The sequence below is a fragment of the Emydura macquarii genome, unplaced genomic scaffold (genome assembly GCF_026122565.2).
Source record: "Emydura macquarii macquarii isolate MOO-44397 ecotype Brisbane River unplaced genomic scaffold, CSIRO-AGI_Emac_v2 contig_1043, whole genome shotgun sequence".
NCBI lineage: Eukaryota > Metazoa > Chordata > Testudines > Chelidae > Emydura > Emydura macquarii.
In genome coordinates, this window is record NW_027131180.1 from 13,874,116 (window position 1) to 13,892,933 (window position 18,818).

The 18,818-nt window shown below is 41.1% G+C and overlaps 1 protein-coding gene across 3 annotated transcripts in view; it reads right to left on the reverse strand.

The window, feature by feature from the left end:
• LOC137150997 (amine oxidase [flavin-containing] B-like) overlaps nt 1-18,818 on the reverse strand; it is a 72,647-nt gene that overhangs the window by 13,448 nt on the left and 40,381 nt on the right. For all 3 annotated transcript variants that reach the window (XM_067545152.1, XM_067545153.1, XM_067545154.1), the window contains exons 4-10: nt 16,357-16,461; nt 14,923-15,014; nt 8,918-9,059; nt 7,727-7,876; nt 6,889-7,048; nt 5,893-5,989; nt 4,610-4,663 (exon numbers count right to left, since the gene is read on the reverse strand). In XM_067545152.1, the coding sequence (XP_067401253.1) occupies nt 4,610-4,663; nt 5,893-5,989; nt 6,889-7,048; nt 7,727-7,876; nt 8,918-9,059; nt 14,923-15,014; nt 16,357-16,461 (800 nt within the window). The remainder of the gene's footprint in view (nt 1-4,609; nt 4,664-5,892; nt 5,990-6,888; nt 7,049-7,726; nt 7,877-8,917; nt 9,060-14,922; nt 15,015-16,356; nt 16,462-18,818) is intronic.

Consider the following 18,818-nt stretch of genomic DNA (forward strand, 5'->3'; position numbering starts at 1 on the left):
CGCTGACATGCTCTGTTTTATATAAGCCAACTTTACAAGCAGTTTTGCAAATCACTCCCTTAGACTCTGATCTCTATCATCTCAAATTTGTATATTATCCAAAAGTCATTTAATCTGCCAGAGAAAGAGAGAAGTGAGGTTTTGCACTTTTGTGTCTGGCAGACAGCCTGTGCTGAATTTTGATGAGGGAAACAGACACCACTGACTTGTGCTTTCAAGGAATTAGTATGAAATTTAAAAATCCCTCTTCCTTCTTCACGGTCCCCTGATCCATGAACATATTTCCTTCTGTAACAAAGCAGTAGCAATGTAGTCTGTTCCCACTAATCTTTTGGCCCTTGTTGTCTAGCACTAGACATATTCCCCTATTTCCCAAAAGGAAAAAGATCAGAATGAGACAAGTGAACCGGTTAAGAACTAAAAAAGAAACAGACACATTTCAACACATTTTTGGATGCAAATCCTGTCTCATTCAGAGAAGAAATGTAAGGCCCCAGACACAACAGAAATACAGGAGGGCAGAGTGTATGGGGAATCTACACAAGGGGACCCCCACGTATTATGCAGCCCACTTTTGCGGTGGTTCAGCTACTTCCCTGTGCAGCAGGTCGCAGGGGTGGTGCCGCAATGGGCTGGGGAAAAGTAAAGACTGTCAGGGGATGCACCACTATGCGGCACCACCACCTATTCCGCTTTGCACAACGTGGATGCAGTGAGAGTGGAGGCTGTTACACATTCAGAGTTACAGTAGCAGCCATGGAGTGACCAGGCTGTTAGTCTGTGCCCAGAGGATGATTTCTTTCCTCCTCCACCTACACAGGATTCCCACTGTGCCAAGCCCAGCTACCTGGGCTTCTGGCAGGGAGGGACGATTTGGTTCTTTGTTTTATTTCCTTTCCTTTCTGCTCTTTGAGGAATCAGCCTGTTCTGGAAGCAGAAATGCTTAATGTGACAGACTGAGAGATCATTGTTCTCACAGGATTTTCAGAGCCGGTGGGTTCAAGTAAGTGCTGTGCTTAATTTGTGCCAGAGCTGAGCCCCGGCACCTCTAGGCTTGGCAGTTCAGAACTACAGCACTTCTGGGCTTGCTGCATCAGTTTATGAATGTAAAAAAAATTGCTGGAGCCCTGGCACCTTTTCCATTACAAATGAAACACTGGGTAAGTGCATGGGCTTCTGGAGGCTGTGGATCTGTGCCCATTTGTGTGTGTGTGTGTCACGCACTGACTGTGCTGATACTGTTTAATACTGCGCTGTCACATACAGTGAGCCGAAACACAAGCTCTGCCAAATGCTTGTCAATTCAATTCCACAGACGTGCCAACCAGCTGTAAGTAACAGTAGGGGGAGCTCAGACAGCTGCAATACCTCAGTGTGGGAGTCATGCTGCAGTCAGTGGGGAAAGGGAGCCAGTGACCATGATTAGAAGAACTCTTTGCTAGCTCTCTCTCTATCCGCCCTAAAGAAAGTCCCTTCTATCCATCTCATACAAAGGCCCAGCTTGGATGCTTTAGTAAGGCAATCCACAGAACAGCGCCAGGGGACTCTGCATTCTTCCACTGGAGGCTGGGTTTCCAACCTTGCAAAAACAGCCAGGGGGTCAGCCCAGAAAGCCTGTGGTTCTCAGGAAACCCCAAAAGTCACAGGCCACTAGACCAGCCCTAAGGGACTCTAAGGCACCTAAGGCATTGGACCAGCCCTCAGGCACTTCGCCCCAGCTCCCCAACACCACACTCCATTGGAGCCATACTGCCACTCACAGCCTGCCTCACAGATGTTTCTGAAGTTCCACTCTGAGGGTGGGTCCATCAAACAGAGGAACGCCACAGAAAAATTAATACAACCTCAAGCTGCTTTATCCGTCCTGATTAACCCTGCCACAACTCTGAGAGGAACAATGAGCCTCCCTCCAATCCCGACCCTGGCCTGCCCTCTTCCCCAACTGCATAGCAGAGGCACCAACTTCTCTGCGGGCAGGAGGAGATCCTTGTGTGAAGAAAGCAACCGGGCTCCGAGAAGCTGTAAGCTCCACTGCTATTTGCCAACTAAATTGCAAAGACAAAATGACTTTGCTAAAGCAAAAGCAATTAACCTTCAGATCAGTAGTATTTTCAGACAGCCATGCAAAGAAATGCATAGAAAGGCATTATATAGCTTTAATTATCAACAAATAATATGCTGTTTGGAAAGGGCTGAATGGTGTTGGTGGTAACATTTTATTGAAGAGATTTGTCTGATAAGGGTGAGTCTTTGCAGATCTCCCTGCTGCTCAGACAGCTGTGCCTTTTGCCCTGTTTAGTTTAGTATTTTATTTAAATAGCCTATTGCTAGCATTCTGTCAAGAGCATACTGTACATCTACATGTACTGTAGGCAAAATCCTCATCTCCAGACCCCAGGCTCAATCATGACTTTCCACAAGCCTTCAGCAAAGGGAACGTGTTGTTGCATTCCTCCAGAAGCAGCCAAGGAAGTATTTTGGGACTCTGAGAGTCGCAATCTACCTCCTGGTTTCTGGTGGAGGAAGTACCCGGTGCACTGTGCTTCCCCAGTGCACTGTGTAGCTCTGCTAGCCAGTGGGAATTGTATTGCCCCAGTTACGCTGCGCAGGAGAAGGGGGTGGCAGCATAGCAGCCAATGGAGGCTGCTCTCCTTCCTGTGCGGGGTAGCTGGCACAAGATGCCCCTTGCGTGGCTGTGCAAGCTGGGCCACAGTCTGACCCAGTGTAATTAGTAACTGGTCTTTGTCCAGGGGAATCTGTGGTAGCAGATGGAGGTGGGTTTCACTCCCGCAACAGGTGGGCAGGCTGCAGCATTGTCGCACTGTGACTGCTGTTCCAGCCAATGGGCTAGACTAGTGGCCACAGCCCCTGGAACACATGGCTTCTGGATCCTGGAAAATCCAGTCCCACCATCAGTGACTCAGTGTATCTGCCCCATGTGGGGGAGCCCCGCTACATAGTTTACAGGTGGGTGTGGAGAGCCCTCCCGGCCAGCTACTCAGTCTGCCCCTTGTCTCTGCGCAGCACCACAGTGAGGCTTTAACTGTGTGGATGAGATGAATTTCTCTTTGTAAGCAACATACGACATTAAGCACAGTGTATGTCAGACCATTCTTTACCATAGAGAGTCATCAACAGTTTAATATTCACTCAGTAAGTATTCAAAGTCCCACTGTCTAAAAATTAATCTTAGGCAATCTAAGAGTCAGATAAACATGTTAATGCTTTTGACACCCATCGATAGAGTGGTCTGTCTGTCTTTTATGGCACCCCTGTAAATAACAAAGGTGTCAATTCATTGCACAGAAACTTAAGCTGTTCTCAAGTGCTGCAGATGTTCGATTGCACTTAATATGCTGACACAGGATGAAAAGTGGCATTTGGTGTTTATGGAAGCCTGAAATGCTGCCCACAATGGATTTCAAGGTGCTTGCCCAGCTTTTGTTATGACCATCACCTCTTGTAGCTCCACCCCAAAGCGTAAATGCAGATGGAGAATATATGGTCTATTCTTGGAAAACGAAAGAGCACTTCAGTGCTGCCACTTTAAGCGCTTGTTATAGTAATGGCTCCACATGATCCTACCTTACAAAAGCTGCGGGAGTTCACATACCGCTGATTCGAGGACACCAAGATCTTCTCTAATTGGGCTGACCATTACTGTTAAAATGTGTACTTGGTCATACAGCAACCCATGGTTTTAAGTATGAACATACCCTGTCCAAGTTTAAATAAAGGTCTTTCCCCGCTCCCCTCCCCCCGCCCCCCAACTCTATAACTTTAGCTTTGTTGATTAGTCCAATCAAATGCTGGTAATATTTTTTAGGGCAAAAAACTACTGCCCTTTGAAAGCTATTTTTATATATTTTTAAACAGTATCTGGGAGGAGACTGTTGTAACCAGATAGTGGGCTACATTTTCACATGTGCTGAGCTCTGCCTTGCACACCTGAAGACAGAGGGTCAACGGTAGCTTTCTGTCACCATTCCACCCCCTAACCTTTAGGGCTGGTTCATCCCATGACATAAATTGGAGCAGCCTCAATATTGTGCTAATTTACAAAGGCTGAAATGACCCTCTTGGGGCTGATCGAAGATCACTAGGATGCTGAGCACTCTGGCTCAGCCCTTCCCACACCTGGCATACTCTGAACACACCCACTCCACTGTGTGGGGGCACAGGAGCATCAATGGAGGGTATGGAGCTGGCTATTCTGGCTTTATGCCACCCAGACACTCCCGAATACAAGAGGAATCCCCAGTTGCTCACTAAGTGAAGCTTTCTGGTTGCTTTCCACTGCCTCGGCAGCTCAAAGCAGTCAAATGAGAGGCCGAAGACTTGGCCCAGAATGTTTTACAAAGGACAGATAGATGCTGCCATGCTTACTGCCATTTTGGATGAAGGCTTCACATGACTCCTAATGGAACAAAATTTAAGTGCTTCACTTTTAAAGTGACAGCACTGTGAACACTGCTTAGTTAATATCCAACATCCTTGTAACTGTTGCATGCAGGGAATTTTTTTCTGATATATGGAGAAAGAGAGAGAGACAGTTTAAAACAAAAACTTAAATCAGATCCTATGTAAAACTATGGCACTTTGTTCTTACCTTTCTTCCTTTGAGAGATGTGCCAGTCTTCTACACTTTCGAGCAAGAATAAAACTAAAAAAAGAAAACCACAAAAAAAGGAATGGTGATATTTACTTTAATCACATCATTACTTATACAGTGCCCTTTAAAATGCTATCAGTTAGTGGCTTCAGGATGCCAGTTTCTGACATTTGTCTCTTATTTTTCAGTCTTTACCTGGTGACCACTTTCCAACCCTTTCAATTCTTTCTTGTTGAGAAATGTGGCTATAAACTTTTCTTCAGATCTGCAGGATTTAGGCTCAGCTTTTGGAAAATTTCTAAAGGTCAAATCTTTATCTCAGGCTGTCTACTGGAGAAATGTACAAGGGTTGCAGTAACAGGAAGACAGGGAACGTCCATCCCCATGCAGCAGAAGGGAAAGTAGCCACACTGCTACAGTAGTCACTGCATCTGGTGCACTCTCCCTCCTGTGGGGAGGGCATGGGGGACAGACAGGCTGGTGGATCTAAGAAGTCAGCTTTCTCCAGGCTCATCTTCAAAGACCTCTTCCACAGTTGTGTGTCACAGCATTAGTGACGTACAGACCTCTTGCTTCGGTCCCTGCATGCAGGGAACCACATTGTGGTCAGGGTCAGAAGATCCATAGGAACTGTTTCATGGCATGGTAAACCTGCTCATGACAGCTATAGGGTTTGATATAGTAATAACACATTATGAAGGCTCAAGTGGAATTAGGAGGTATGGTTCAATAGCCTTTATATAAGGAAACATTGCATTTCATTTTTGATTATTAGAGGTGGGAGGAAAACCCCATTTCTTGGAAAGAAATCCCTTTTAATAGAACTGACTGAATTGTAGAAAATTATAGGCATTTTTAAAAAAATGTTTGATTTTGGGGAAGGTTCCCCCCCCCACCAACCCACTTTACTTTTTTTCCTCTTCTCTCTTCTCTTATCCTTTTCTCATTTTGCCATTGGGAAGGCCAGGGACAAAAGAGAGAGAGAAGGCGGGGCAGGAGAGGAAGGAGACAGAAATAAAAACCAAAAGAAATCTTTTTCATTTCCCCCCACCAAAAAAATTTGAAAATTTAAAAGAAAAAAAAAAGAAAAAATTTTGAAAGAGAAAATTTTGGGAGCAAAATATTGAATATATTTTGTGGAAGAAAATAATTCAACATTTTTCAAATAGGTCGACTTTTCTGTTTATATTCTCAGATATTTTTCCCCGAATGGCAAGTTTCCACTTCTCCACAGACCCCATGCCTACAAAAATTAATGGGTTTTCCCTTTTCTCTTTTACCCCATTATGGCAGGAACACTGCAACTGGGTTTGGTATCATCAAGTGTCATTCCAATCACAGCTTCCTCATCTTCAATGAGCATGGTACCACAGTAGTCTAGAAACCACAGAGGAGAAAAAAGAAATCAACAGATTTTATTAATCCAGGTAATTTGGAGAACTATGAAAGAGAAGGAAGTGAAACCACCAACGTGGTGTGACACTGATTATGACTCCACTCTCTTGCTCTATAGAATTGTTCTGCCAGAGACTGTGTGCTGTTACTTGGAGTCTGAGAAGTACTATTTTCTAGGTAGGTGAGAATTTTAGATATGGGATCCTGTGACTCTTAGCAACCTGTTCCAGGCATCCTTAAAAAGCAGGGACAATATAAGGATATTCATATAAATGAATTTCTGTCAAAAAAAGATTATGTTATAGCCGACATAACTGGGATATCAATTAATTGCACAGAAACACACTGTTCTCGAGTACTGCGGGTGTTTGTTTTTAACATTTTGGCATACACACTAGGTTTTTATGACAGGCATATGCCGGATACAAGAGATTTCATGATGCTTGTACAAATGTTCTGTAAATACAGAGGAAGTACAATTATTATTAAAACCATGGAGCTCAAAGCACCAGTTTTTCCAGAGCACTCTGGACATCTTTACACTCATTTGTTGCAAGTCTACCCAAAAACTTAAAGGCAAACAAAGACTGTATGGTGTACTCTGGCAAAAATTAAAGAGGCACTGTGTTCTGTGCTGTCACTTTAGATGGTTTTGTGTGTGTGTGTGTGTGTGTGTAAGGAGAACAATAAGGAACAAGAGTTAGTTTATCCCAACTTCTTCCCTCGTGCCACATATACTCTCTCTTTACCACCCTTTCTTTTTAGGACTCTCAGAAAAGTAGCTGGAAAGATATGAAATCTCCTTCTAAGGTTTGACAGAAATGTGGAGTCTTGAATTAGCATATAAATACAAAAGAAAACCTCTGATTAAAATGTAATACCTTTTTTCCTCCAGAAAGGTTCTTTGTAGTATACCATGCACTTGATGACTGAGCCCATGGGAACCCGGCTGATCAGCTGGTTTCTTATTGGTGGCAATGGTGGGTTGAAATGAATCTTCAAATCAAGAAGGGGGGGAATGGCACTAATAACATACTTGGCCTGGAAAAGAAATAGTAAGTAAACTCAGTACAGTATCCAGTATTTGAGCCTTTCTGTATTACAGCTGGGGAAGCTTTATAGTATGTGTGTTGACAGTAATATCTTCCAAAGCAATGACAGTTTGGCCCATCGCATGAGAATTACAAAGTGGACCTCTCAAGATGTCTTAATCGTAGAAATTTTAAAATGATAAACAAGTACTGTATAAACGACCATCCAATCGGGCAGCTCTTCTTTTATAACTGTTTGTAACAGGCCAATGGGAAGACTATTCCTCTTACCAAGGTCCACTGGGATCCGTTTCAATTGGCCTTTTATTTTGTGGCTTGGAAGCTAACTCTGAAATGTTTCTGGAGAACATTTCTCTTGCACTGCATTTCTATCATCCCTGGAGATAGTCTTTTATGCTGAAGCTAATTGGATGCAAGGGAGTAGAAATAATAAAGGAATGGCACAAATACACGTTCTAGCGTTCTCTGCTTCTGCGGTACCCATTCCAAGTTGTGTCATGGGTATTACTTCGGGAATACCAGAAAGCATCACAACTTATTATTGTGACTCTCCTCTTTGCTACCCTGTGCCATGTGTTACAGGCTTATTGAAAAGACAAACAGAGCAATTAAAGATTTTAAAAACATAACCCTACAAATATGTGCTCTAATGTAAATACTGAATTACCTCATATAATTCATGGTCTAAGGTCTCCACCATGACATTTTCACCTGACTGATCAATGCGGACAACAGGTTTCTCTAACTTCACTCGGCTGCCCAGGCGTTCCATTATCTTCTCACTAATCTGACCAGAGCCTCCAACAAACTTCCTCTCCTGGAAGAGAAAAAGGGACAGTTCAACAATGGGAGACGGGCAAACTGGTTTGGATAAAATAAGAATCGTATGGAACTTGGGCCCTACACTCAAAATAAGCCCAGTTTCTTTTTAACATTTTGAAAAGTTAGGTGACTCCGTTCGGAAAGCTTATTGCTTATTGCTTTTGAATGCTCAGCTGAAGTCAGTTTCATCCCTTTTGGAGGTCTGCCCATCAGTAACAACAATAACGAAGGCTATAATTATAACTAAACTGGCTATAAAAAGCAAGTTGCATGCTTCTGAAATCTGTTCAGTAGCATTAATTATGACTAGAACATTTTTAAAAAGCCTTTTTCATACATATCAGAGGCGAGCCAAATAGGTTCATTTCAGTATAATATAGTGTACTTAAATGTACATTCATATAGCACAAGAACATTAGCCGATTCTTCCTTTTCTTCATGTGCATTACTTACATTAAATACACCACTTCTCAAACATTTTAGGGCTGTGTCATACCTAAATACAGGCATTTATCTTCATCAGATTCGTCTGACAGTCTTACGATGGTTGAAAGGATTCAATTTTAGATACCCAGCTATGATTCAAATATCAGTCCGTCTCTGTCTAGGCACATATGCAGTTATCACCTTACAATACTTAAGTACCTCTCAAATATTTAACCTGTGAGGACAGGAAGTATTACTAATATTCTCATTTTTCAAAGAGGATGAGCTAAGAAAGAGTGCCCAAAGTTAGAGTGAGGAATTGAACCTGAATCTCCTGATGTTCACTCCAGTACCTGAACCACAAGAATGGCCTTCCACATTGATACAACCTGAATTATATTAATATTGAAATCAATGGCACCTATTGTCGCTATGTAAAGTAAAAACTAGGGGAGTTTGGCTACCCTCTTAATAAATCAGTGAACAGTGTCTAAGTAAATTCTTGTCCTTTCCTTTAAAGACAAACAAACAAACAAAATAAGCAAGTTTAAAGGGTTCCTGCCAGGAGGCATGCTGTTTTTCCAAAAATAAGAGCGGAGGCTTACTGTACCTGCCCACCATTGGTGGTGGAGAATATCCTGCCTGTTCCGCCACACTGCTTCACGTACCACAGGAACCAGAGAGCAGAGACTTCATGAGGCTCAGAGGTAACGTCCACATTCACAAACAGCGTTGCAAACCTCTTGCTAGCACTGCACACAGGATCAAAGTAAAGCTAGCACGTTACTAGAAAAGCAGCAAGATGACATCCATCACCTAGCCCTGTTCTCTAGTGACGGTGAAAGAAAGGGGCCTCGCAAACCTCTTCAGCCAGTGAAGTCAACTGGTATTTTGCCCTCAACTTCAGTGGGACCAGGAATGGTAATTAAAATAATTGCTCTTATATAGTGCTCTACACAGAAGAATTTCAAAGGACTTTGCCAAAAATTAATTAAGTCCTACAATATCCCACTGAGGTTAATAAGTATTATACTTGTTTTAAAGAGGCTAAGTGACCTTTTCTGGGCAACACACTCAGTGGGAGATTATATTTTCTTTTGTTAACATCTGTCTTTCAAGTTTCAAGGAACAATAGAGCAAGGCCAGACAGCTCTAATGGGCTTAGAAGTTCGGCACATCAGCTACCTACTCCTCCAATGCTCCCTGTGTCACCCACAAGATCTGCAGTCCTTTCTGTTGCTGACTGTGCCTGTCTCCCCACTCCTCCATCAGCCACAGTCTCCTCTGCTGTACAGCTACAAACCCGGCAGCAATAGAGTAGTTTACTAGGACAGTAAACCCCAGCAGAGATCATCACCCACTGTGAGACAAGGTCCATATGGGTGGTAATCATTCTTATCCTTGTTCTAGCCATATTTTGGATGGCTTGCAATCCAGCTGCCTCCTCCTCTGTCCTTTTGAGAGTCACCATGTGCAGGAAATCAGATAGAATTGCCCTTTGTGGGGACACAAAGAACAAAGAAACAGCTGGGGGGGGGAGGAAACAGAATGGCAGGTAGGCCTTGAGCAGAATTGGTACAGATCTGTGTGGTAGACTAACATAAAAGGAGAAATTGTGATGCCATTTGCACAGCCATATAACAATATTGTGCATCGGGCCCTGAGCCTGTGCAACGGCCTTTGCTGATGAGCATACATGTAGAAAATTGTCAGAATTAAAACTTCTCCAAAAAAACTTCTCCAAAAAAACTTCAAAAACAGACTTCAAAGAGAAACTGCTGAGTTAGAAATTATCTGCAAACTTGCCACATTCAAACTGGGTTTAAACAGGGATTTGGAATGGCTATCTCATTACAAGAAGTAATTTGCTCTGATCACCCATTCTCACCTCCTACTCAATGGTTGTAATTAGGGCACAAGTACCCGGCTTTTATCCACCTACCCCATTGTTATCTATGCCCTTGGATATGTATATGTTGCCTCCTATATATCATTTCCTGTATCATTTCTACCAACTGCATCTGAGGAAATGAGCTGAAGCTCACGAAAGCGTATGCCTGCTGAAATTAAATTTGTTAGTCTTTAAAGTGCCACAGAACTCTCGTTGTTTTTACAATTAAAAGTGGTCTGGGTTTAAAGTGTGATCATTGTTATGTCTCCTACTGTCTGTGCTTTGATTTAAGAGATGACCAAAATGGCAGATCTACTGAGAATTATTACAGATCATGGAACTGTACAAGATTTCAGGATGGGTTAAAAGATGTGTGAATATAGTCAGGAGTAAACATTCTTTCACTCAACTGCAATGACTTTCTCTATCCTCACATTGCACATTTGTATAGGTGTATTAAAGCCATGGGAAGGAAGTCCCATGTCTTCCAAGCAGAAGATGCTCATCTTAGCTTTGTACTACCTGCCACATGGGTCTCTCTAATTATTGCATTTGTCAACTGCCACCCAGCAAATAACCTCCAAATAGGGTTGCCCCCTTTCTAATTGCTGGTAACTGACTCCCGAGACCCCACCCTCTGCCCACCTCTTCCCTCAAGGACCCGCCCCTTCCCTGCGTCCTCCGCCAAAGCCCACCCCTGCTCCACCTCTTCCCCCCAAAGTTCTGCCCCTGCTCTACCTCTTCTCCCAAGGCCCCGCCACTGTCGATCACTCCTCTCCTCCCCTCTCCCCATCACTCACTGGATCGTCTCAAGGAGCCTGCCTGCAGGTAGGAGGTGGCCCCTGCTGAGCAGGGGCTGGCACGAGTTAATGACCCAGCACCTCCCCCCACCCTGCCATAACTGGACTTTTGGTTCAGGTGCCATTTAGGGTTGCCAGGTCCCAAAAACCGGACACCTGACAACCCCAAATGGCACCCGGATACAGAAACCAAAAAATAGACTGTCTGGGTAAAAACCGGACAGGTTGCAACCTTACCTCTACAGCCTGTACAAAATCCTGCTTTTAAACTAGTTTCCTCTTTTGTTTAGTCAATTTTTTTTTAAGCAAAGAGGCTTTTAAAAATATATATATATTTAAGCAAATTTAAATTCAATTCTTCACAGTTTCAGTTCTTCACAGAAAAAGGATCTTCTTTCCCTGCTTAAAGAACACACATTTCTACTGAAGTAAAAGACTAAGGATGGAATTGCCCTCCAGGGAGGCTTGGCCTTTGATCTGCTTTTGTGCATATCTTTGATAGCACAGGAATATTTGTATATGGGCAACTGCTGCAATAGCAACATTACAATTTGATATGCAGTATCATTTGCATGTTTTGACCACCATCTTTCAGCTGTTTATCAGCATCTTAACTGGTTGCCCAGCGCTTGCCAATAAAATAAGTGATAAAAGAAGTAATCCTGAAGGGACTAGTGGGGGATATTTTTGGTGCTATGTGATACTTTAAACTACCGATTAGACACTTGTCCGTGATATATCCATGACATTAAGAAGAAAACCTTTTCTGGAGGTAGACATTCAACAAGGATGAAACCTGGTAGTTCAGTTTAGTAAAAAGATTTCTTGTGCCAGTGTTGATTATAATAAAGGACTATAACAGTTATTACACACCTTTGAGAAGATAAGATATACACTGGGAGTGTTGGGCTCTGAAGCTCTTTGAAATACAGTGACTAATTACCCCTGTTAATGTCATACTACCACTTGTGTGTATGTTTATTGGCTCCGTGCTATCTCCTCTTCGTTAGTCACTGAGAAATTGCATGCACTCTGTGACTATAAAGCTTCTACCTTTCTTCCTTTAGAACCATAAAAAGGCTATGGTGAAAAAGGCATTTATCCATTTCTTCTTTACATATATAGTAAATATGATTAGCTCTGAAAGATGTTCTATTGTATTTAGTGGAGGAATAGATATAGTATATTAATATTTTACAAACGTAATTCTTTTAGTCAGTGGTCTGATTTCCATAATATTTTGCTACTTTCTCATTATTTTTGGTATTTCAGTGCCACTATTTCATCTATTATTTCATAAGAAATGGCAGTTTGGTTTCAATCATGAGCACACAATGCTATTTCAGCATGAAATGCCAAATAAAAGCAAATCTGCATTATTTGTCAGACAAAAGGAAAGAATGGAGGATTACCCTTCTGGACCATTGCATTCTAGGCACAGGAAAGCTGCTATGGTATGTAACCTAAATCTTGATCACACATGGAAGATCAAGCTTAGATGCATGTATGAAATCTGAAAAGCATCTTGGAATTAAGAGCTGCTGACAATTATGTCAAAATTCAGGTAAAATGTCAAGTCATATTTCATCACAGATTAGAAAGATGTGACTCTCATTGCCTGGTGTTGTCCGACATTGTGCAAGATTTTACAGAGTCTAATTTCCAATTAAAGGGGCTGAATCACCTGTAACTATGAATACCAAAGATGGCTGAGCTACACCATGCATTAACAAACACTATGCTGACGTTACCTACTAAAGATTTTGAAAATGCACATTGCTCAATTCAAGTAACATTTCATTCATTCTTATTCCGCTTCAGTTGTCCTGGATGACGATACCAATGAGAGACTGCCTGAAGGCCTTTATGCCATAGTATACTCTAGTGGAAACCTGAATGCTTTTCTTACAGACAGTACATACGCTTACATAAGTTAATAGAATTTACTACTTTTGCTCAAACTTGTTCTCCATAGAACTTGTTTAAAATGGTTTATTCCCAGGGATATCCCCCTTCAGGACTTCCTTTGGGAAGGTTTATGGATAACTGCTTGCAGTACAGTTATGCTTTAGAATTTTGTTACTTATGTTACATTTCTAAAGCCATAAATAAAGGCAAAAACCATAGGAAGGTTTTGGACAAGAGCCTATTGCAACTGTGTTGTGTGGAAGACTAGGGTAGGAATTCCCCATATTCACAGTAAGCGTGTGGCCTCTAGTGACTTGTTGAAGCTTAGAAAGACCATTAAGCACTCTTTTTATAGCTGAAAGATAGCAGATAACTTCCTTTAGCTTAAGCAGGAACAGGTCTGTGTTTCTAGCGTTATAGACTCATGGTTCTAACTCTGGGGTGTAGTTTATTTAGTAACTCTGAGAGTGTACTTCTAGAAGTGGGTCTGCTTTAAAGCAACACCATGCTATTTTTTTCTTTTATATGAAGAAATCTAGTCAAACAGTTCTTGAGTTACAGGTGACATCAAAATTAATGTGATGGGTGCATAACAACAAGCAGAATTGTCAGTACCTCTGTGCTACATACAGGGGACACTTGAGGGTTAAGGTAATTCCGTCTAAGAACTGCATATTGATTCTTATATTGTTTATAGAAAATGAGCTAACCTAGAACTGAATAATTGAGGACAATATCTCATCCAAAGTTCAGAACAGGAACATGCTGTACCAGAACGTATCTATTTTATTGTCAAACATTCAGAACTTCTGATTAAAATAATTACAAAAGTGGAGTCTTGTTAAATCTCTGGTCATCTGACCTGGAAGCATTACACTAGACTAGCCAAAAAGCAAAATCAAATAATTTTTTTGTGCACAAAAATTATTTACAAGAATAATAGAAAAGCTTTGCGCAATTACCAGGTGCCATCATGAAGCAATATCACTATGGAGATTCAAGTCTGTAATTGCTTTATGCTGTTTGCTTTTAAAACTACAGGGCCTCTACGCTACCAGATTCAATTCCAGGATTCAAGGGTGCTTCTAGCTCTCAATAGATGTCTAAAAACTACCTATCTGAAGGTAATATCAAGAACTTAACTATCTCTGTTTTCTGGAATGACCAAGGTACATACAACATAATTTCAAAGTTTAGTGGGTGAGGCGAGCAGATATTTTTCAGTTCTTTCAAACAAGACTGATACAGAGACAGTTCTATCCACTTATAAGCAAGTCATCAGAAAATGAAACAAACGAGTGTATAACAAGCGGAGATGTTAACCTTGCAATGCTAAGGTTTCATTTTCATCTGATCTTTGAGTTAAAATAACATATGGAAAATAATGGGATGCACAGTGTATTTATGCAATTATTATAGTTTTCAACCTGATCACCATTTAGAACCCTCTGCTCTTCTTCCTTTATGCCAGCAGTGAAGGTCATATGAATGGGCATGAACAATGGGCGTTTAAGCATCAGTGTCAAGCCAAGGCAGTATTTGGATGAGAGGCCTCTAGAGAAGAAAATCAAGTGCTGCAAGAAGTGGTACTGGTGATTTGGTAGGTGTTTCTCTCTCTTGGAATTAGCACTGATTCAGTGCTTCATCATAATGTCAGTGAACGTTCTACTGCTGGAAGATTTGTCTTTCAGATTAAGATATATAACCAATACCCTGTTCATCTGTGGTCATTAAACCTCAATACATTTCTGCAAAAGTAGTGTTAGCTGTGGTCAAATGTGGATCATTAGAATCTGCCTACTCGAATTACCCGACGTTTTCAATTGGATAGTGTATCCCACACAGCCCGTATTTAGCTGTTGTGCTGCACAGCTGGAGAGTTGCCACGCCCCCTCGAAGAAGTAGCTGTATTTCAGTGGTGGACATAATGATTACCAATTGTTTGTAAAGCGTGTCCAGATCATCTGGCCTGCAGCTATAACCTGTTATAAACTTCAATATTAAAGTGCTTCTTACTTTGTCCAACAAACTTTGTCTATGAAACCTTGCATAGACATTTTGTCCCATTCTTCTGCATGTGGTGCCTTCCACGGGGCTTCATTCGGAATCTAAGACAACACAAGAACAGTGAATGTTCAAAAACAAAATTGCACACTGTGAATATATCTTCGATACATACACTAGACCAGCACAGCTCTGTTGTGCAGCTCTGCTGGCATAATCCCATAGAGTAGACACAGCCTACACTGACAGAAGGGATTTTTCTGTTCATATAGGAACACCACCTCCCTGAACCAAGTTAACTATGTCAACGGAAGCATTCTTCCATCAACACCGTATGATATTTTCTTTTTCAGGAATTGGCTTAATGGTCTAAGGAAGGGACTAGAAAAGAGATCTAGAAATTATGCTTTCCCTGATTTATACCAATCATTTTTATTGGGACGAAAGATTCCTTCTCAGCACTTGCCTGTGCTTTCCTTTCTAGATAATACTATTTCTATTTTAACTTTACATGCAGAATTCTTACGTACATTTTCAGTGAGAACACTTAGCACAAAATTCTGCTTTTCTGAAGCACAGATGAGCTTGTACCTGATAAAGTCCTTTTGAAAAACACCAGCCCTTCTCTCTTTAACAACAGTAAACTTGTCTCTTAACCTAGACTAATTTTTAACTAAGTCAATTGATTTCATATTCAAATTAGAAGATACAGACTGTGGTTGAAGCCTCTATTTTAAAATAAACCGTTCAAAGAAAAATATGTGAATTATTTTCTCTGATAGGTATATATTTTTGCTTTAATTGTTAGTATTATTTACTCTATGCAAAACGGAAGGGTTTTTTTAAAGGCAAGAGAGCTACTCATATGGGTAGAAAAAGTGCCTGAGAAGAGAGTCAGCCTTAGAAGCTGAGTAAGAGAAAATGTATTATTTTGGGGGCACTAATTCAGTTTTAACCATAACAATGCAAGACCACAGGAACAAGCTCCCCTGCACTACAGAATTGTGTTACGTGTTCTTGCTGGAAATGTACACAAGGATTCTGCTTAAAAAGTTCTAAATAGAAATAAAGTGGACTTTGCAGAAGATAAGAAAAAATTAGACTACAATGTTGCCTGGAGAGACAAAATGCAGTGCTGGAGAGCAGAAGTGTGCAATTCTATAGCTCTTCTGTTTATGTTTAGAAGCATGTGCACTTTGCTTTTTAAACTCCTATAGTTCAACAGGGTAGTGAGAACCTGTGCACATCACCTTTAACACATACTTAACTGGTCAGGTTAGTTAAAGTCTCTGGGGAAGGAATTTAGCCTATGTTAAAGGCAGTGTGCCTTGCCTACACTAAGCTATTAAGACATGTTAGTTAGTATGTGTCAGTTAACGTGCTAACATCATACCTTTAAATTCTATACAAGGGCTAATTGAATCAGATAGCTGAGCTTTCACATACCTCCTTTCCCATTTCATCCATCGTCCTCCACAGATTGTTGAAATCTAAGATGACAAAAGGGTTCCACATAGTAGGAAATGCACCCTTAAAGGGATAACTTTTACCCTAAAAGATAAAAAAGCATAATCGGCATACAGTGTTAAACACTATTGATTCACTTGAATGACCGTGACCTCAATGTACATGAATTAGTACTGAAGTTTTAAACAGTCACCAGACAACTCCAACCAGTACATTTGACAGATTAATTAATCTGCTGCACATGAGTGAGAGCAGAATTAATAGGAAGAACAAATGATCAGAATGCTCTATTTTTAAAAGCAGAATAAGTGGGTTTTAGATTGACACCTTCAACCAAGACAAAAAGTAGGGTTCTTAAGGCCAGCACAAAAAGCAGGCAGCATTGGACTGGTGGCATTTTATTTGGGGTGATCAGTTTTGTACTGTATGTTTGTGTTTGGTTCCATTTTCCTTCCTAAAGAAGACTGAAAATATTACATTGTTATTCATTTTAAATAGACAATATTAGTTTCCTTCAAAATCAAAACAAAGTAACTGTGATAAGCTTTATTTCAGGAAGAAGATCTTGGCCATAGCTCAGAGGTCCTCCTGAAGTGAACACAATTTATCATTTCAAAAAGACGTAATCAAAAGGTAGCATTTGTAAATCATTAATCTTTAGTAGCCATTGATATTTTCCAGTTTGTATATGTACATTTCATGGAAATAGGATGACCAGTATGGAAGTCATTATTATATTGATTGTATAAGGATTTAATAATTAGATTTTACACATAGTTATTACTATGAATTCAGGAAGTATGGCTTCACGGAAGGACTGAGGGAGATGTCTAATTTGTAGATTCTCTTTTGTTTACTGGGGATTTCCCTGGTTGTTTTTCTGGCTGGCATCCTTGATAGTTTTGTGAAGCTACTTGAAGTCACTGACATTAGTTATCCTAGGCAAATTGGAGGATTGGGCCAAAATAAATCTGATGAGGTTCAACAAGGACAAGTGCAGAGTCCTGCACTTAGGATGGAAAAATCCCATGCAGAGCTACAGACTGGGGACCGACGGGCTAAGTAGCAGTTCTGCAGAAAAGGACCGGGGGGTAACAGTGGATAAGAAGCTGGATATGAGTCAGCAGTGTGCCCTTATTGCCAAGAAGGCTAATAGCATATTGGGCTGTATTAGTAGGAGCATTGCCAGCAGATCGAGGGAAGTGATTATTCCCCTCTATTCAGCATTGGTGAGGCTGCATTTGGAGTATTGTGTCCAGTTTTGGGCACCCCAATACAAAAAGGATGTGGACAAGTTGGAGAGAGTCCAGCGGAGGGCAACAAAAATTATTAGGGGGCTGGAGCACAAGACTTATGAAGAGAGGCTGAGGGAACTAGGTTTGTTTAGTCTGCAAAAGAGAAGAATGAGGGGGGTTTTGATAGCAGCCTTTAACTATCTGAAAGGGGGTTCCAGGGAGGATGGAGCTAGGCTGTTCTCAATGGCAGTAGAAGACAGAACAAGGAGCAATGGTCTCAAGTAGCAGTGGGGGAGGTCTAGGTTGGATATTAGGGAAAAGTTTTTCACTAGGAGGGTGGTGAAGCACTGAAATGGGTTACCTAGGGAGGTGGTGAAATCTCCATCTTTAGAGGTTTTTAAGCTGTGGTTTGACAAAGCCCTGGCTGGGATGATTTAGCTGAGGTTAGTCCTGCTTTGAGCAGGGGGTTGGATTAATGACCTTCTGAGGTCCCTTCCAATTCTATTATTCTATGATTCTGATTCTATCCCTTTTCCAAAAAACACATTCCAGACAGAGGCTACTGAGAATATTCTCTGGTAAGAACACTATAGTTTATTTAGTGTCGCGGGAATATACAGCCTTGTTGAAAAAAAAAAAATCACACTCATGCATTTAAGAGGGTATTGCAGCAGTAGGAGTACAGTGGATATAATATTACATTTTAATAAACATTTGATACAGTGTTCCACAAAACGATTACTGGAAACATGAATTCAAATTGACTTGCATATAAGCATTGTAACATGATTAAAATTTATGATTAAAAAATAAATGGATAACAATAAACACCAATGTATCGTGTTGAGAATCATCCAATGGGCTCATGCATGCAGCCGTGTTAGGCCTGGTTTTGTTTAGCCTCTTTATCCACAGACCACACGAGGGGATGAGCACATTAGTTAAATCTGTAGGTGTTGCAGACACCAGAGAGTGCAGCAAACAACAAAAAGGTACCCTGAAAGATTACAAAAGTGGGACAGAAATAACTAAGTGAAATACGTCCTTGAAAAACGCAAGCTAACAATGTTTGAGGAAATCAAATTCAAAGGGAGGGAGCTATTTAGAAAGCAGTAATATCAAAAACAAACCTAAGGGTGACAGCAATAGCAAATTGCAAATCAGTCTGTAATGAGATAAAACAACAAGAGACACAATGCCATTTTG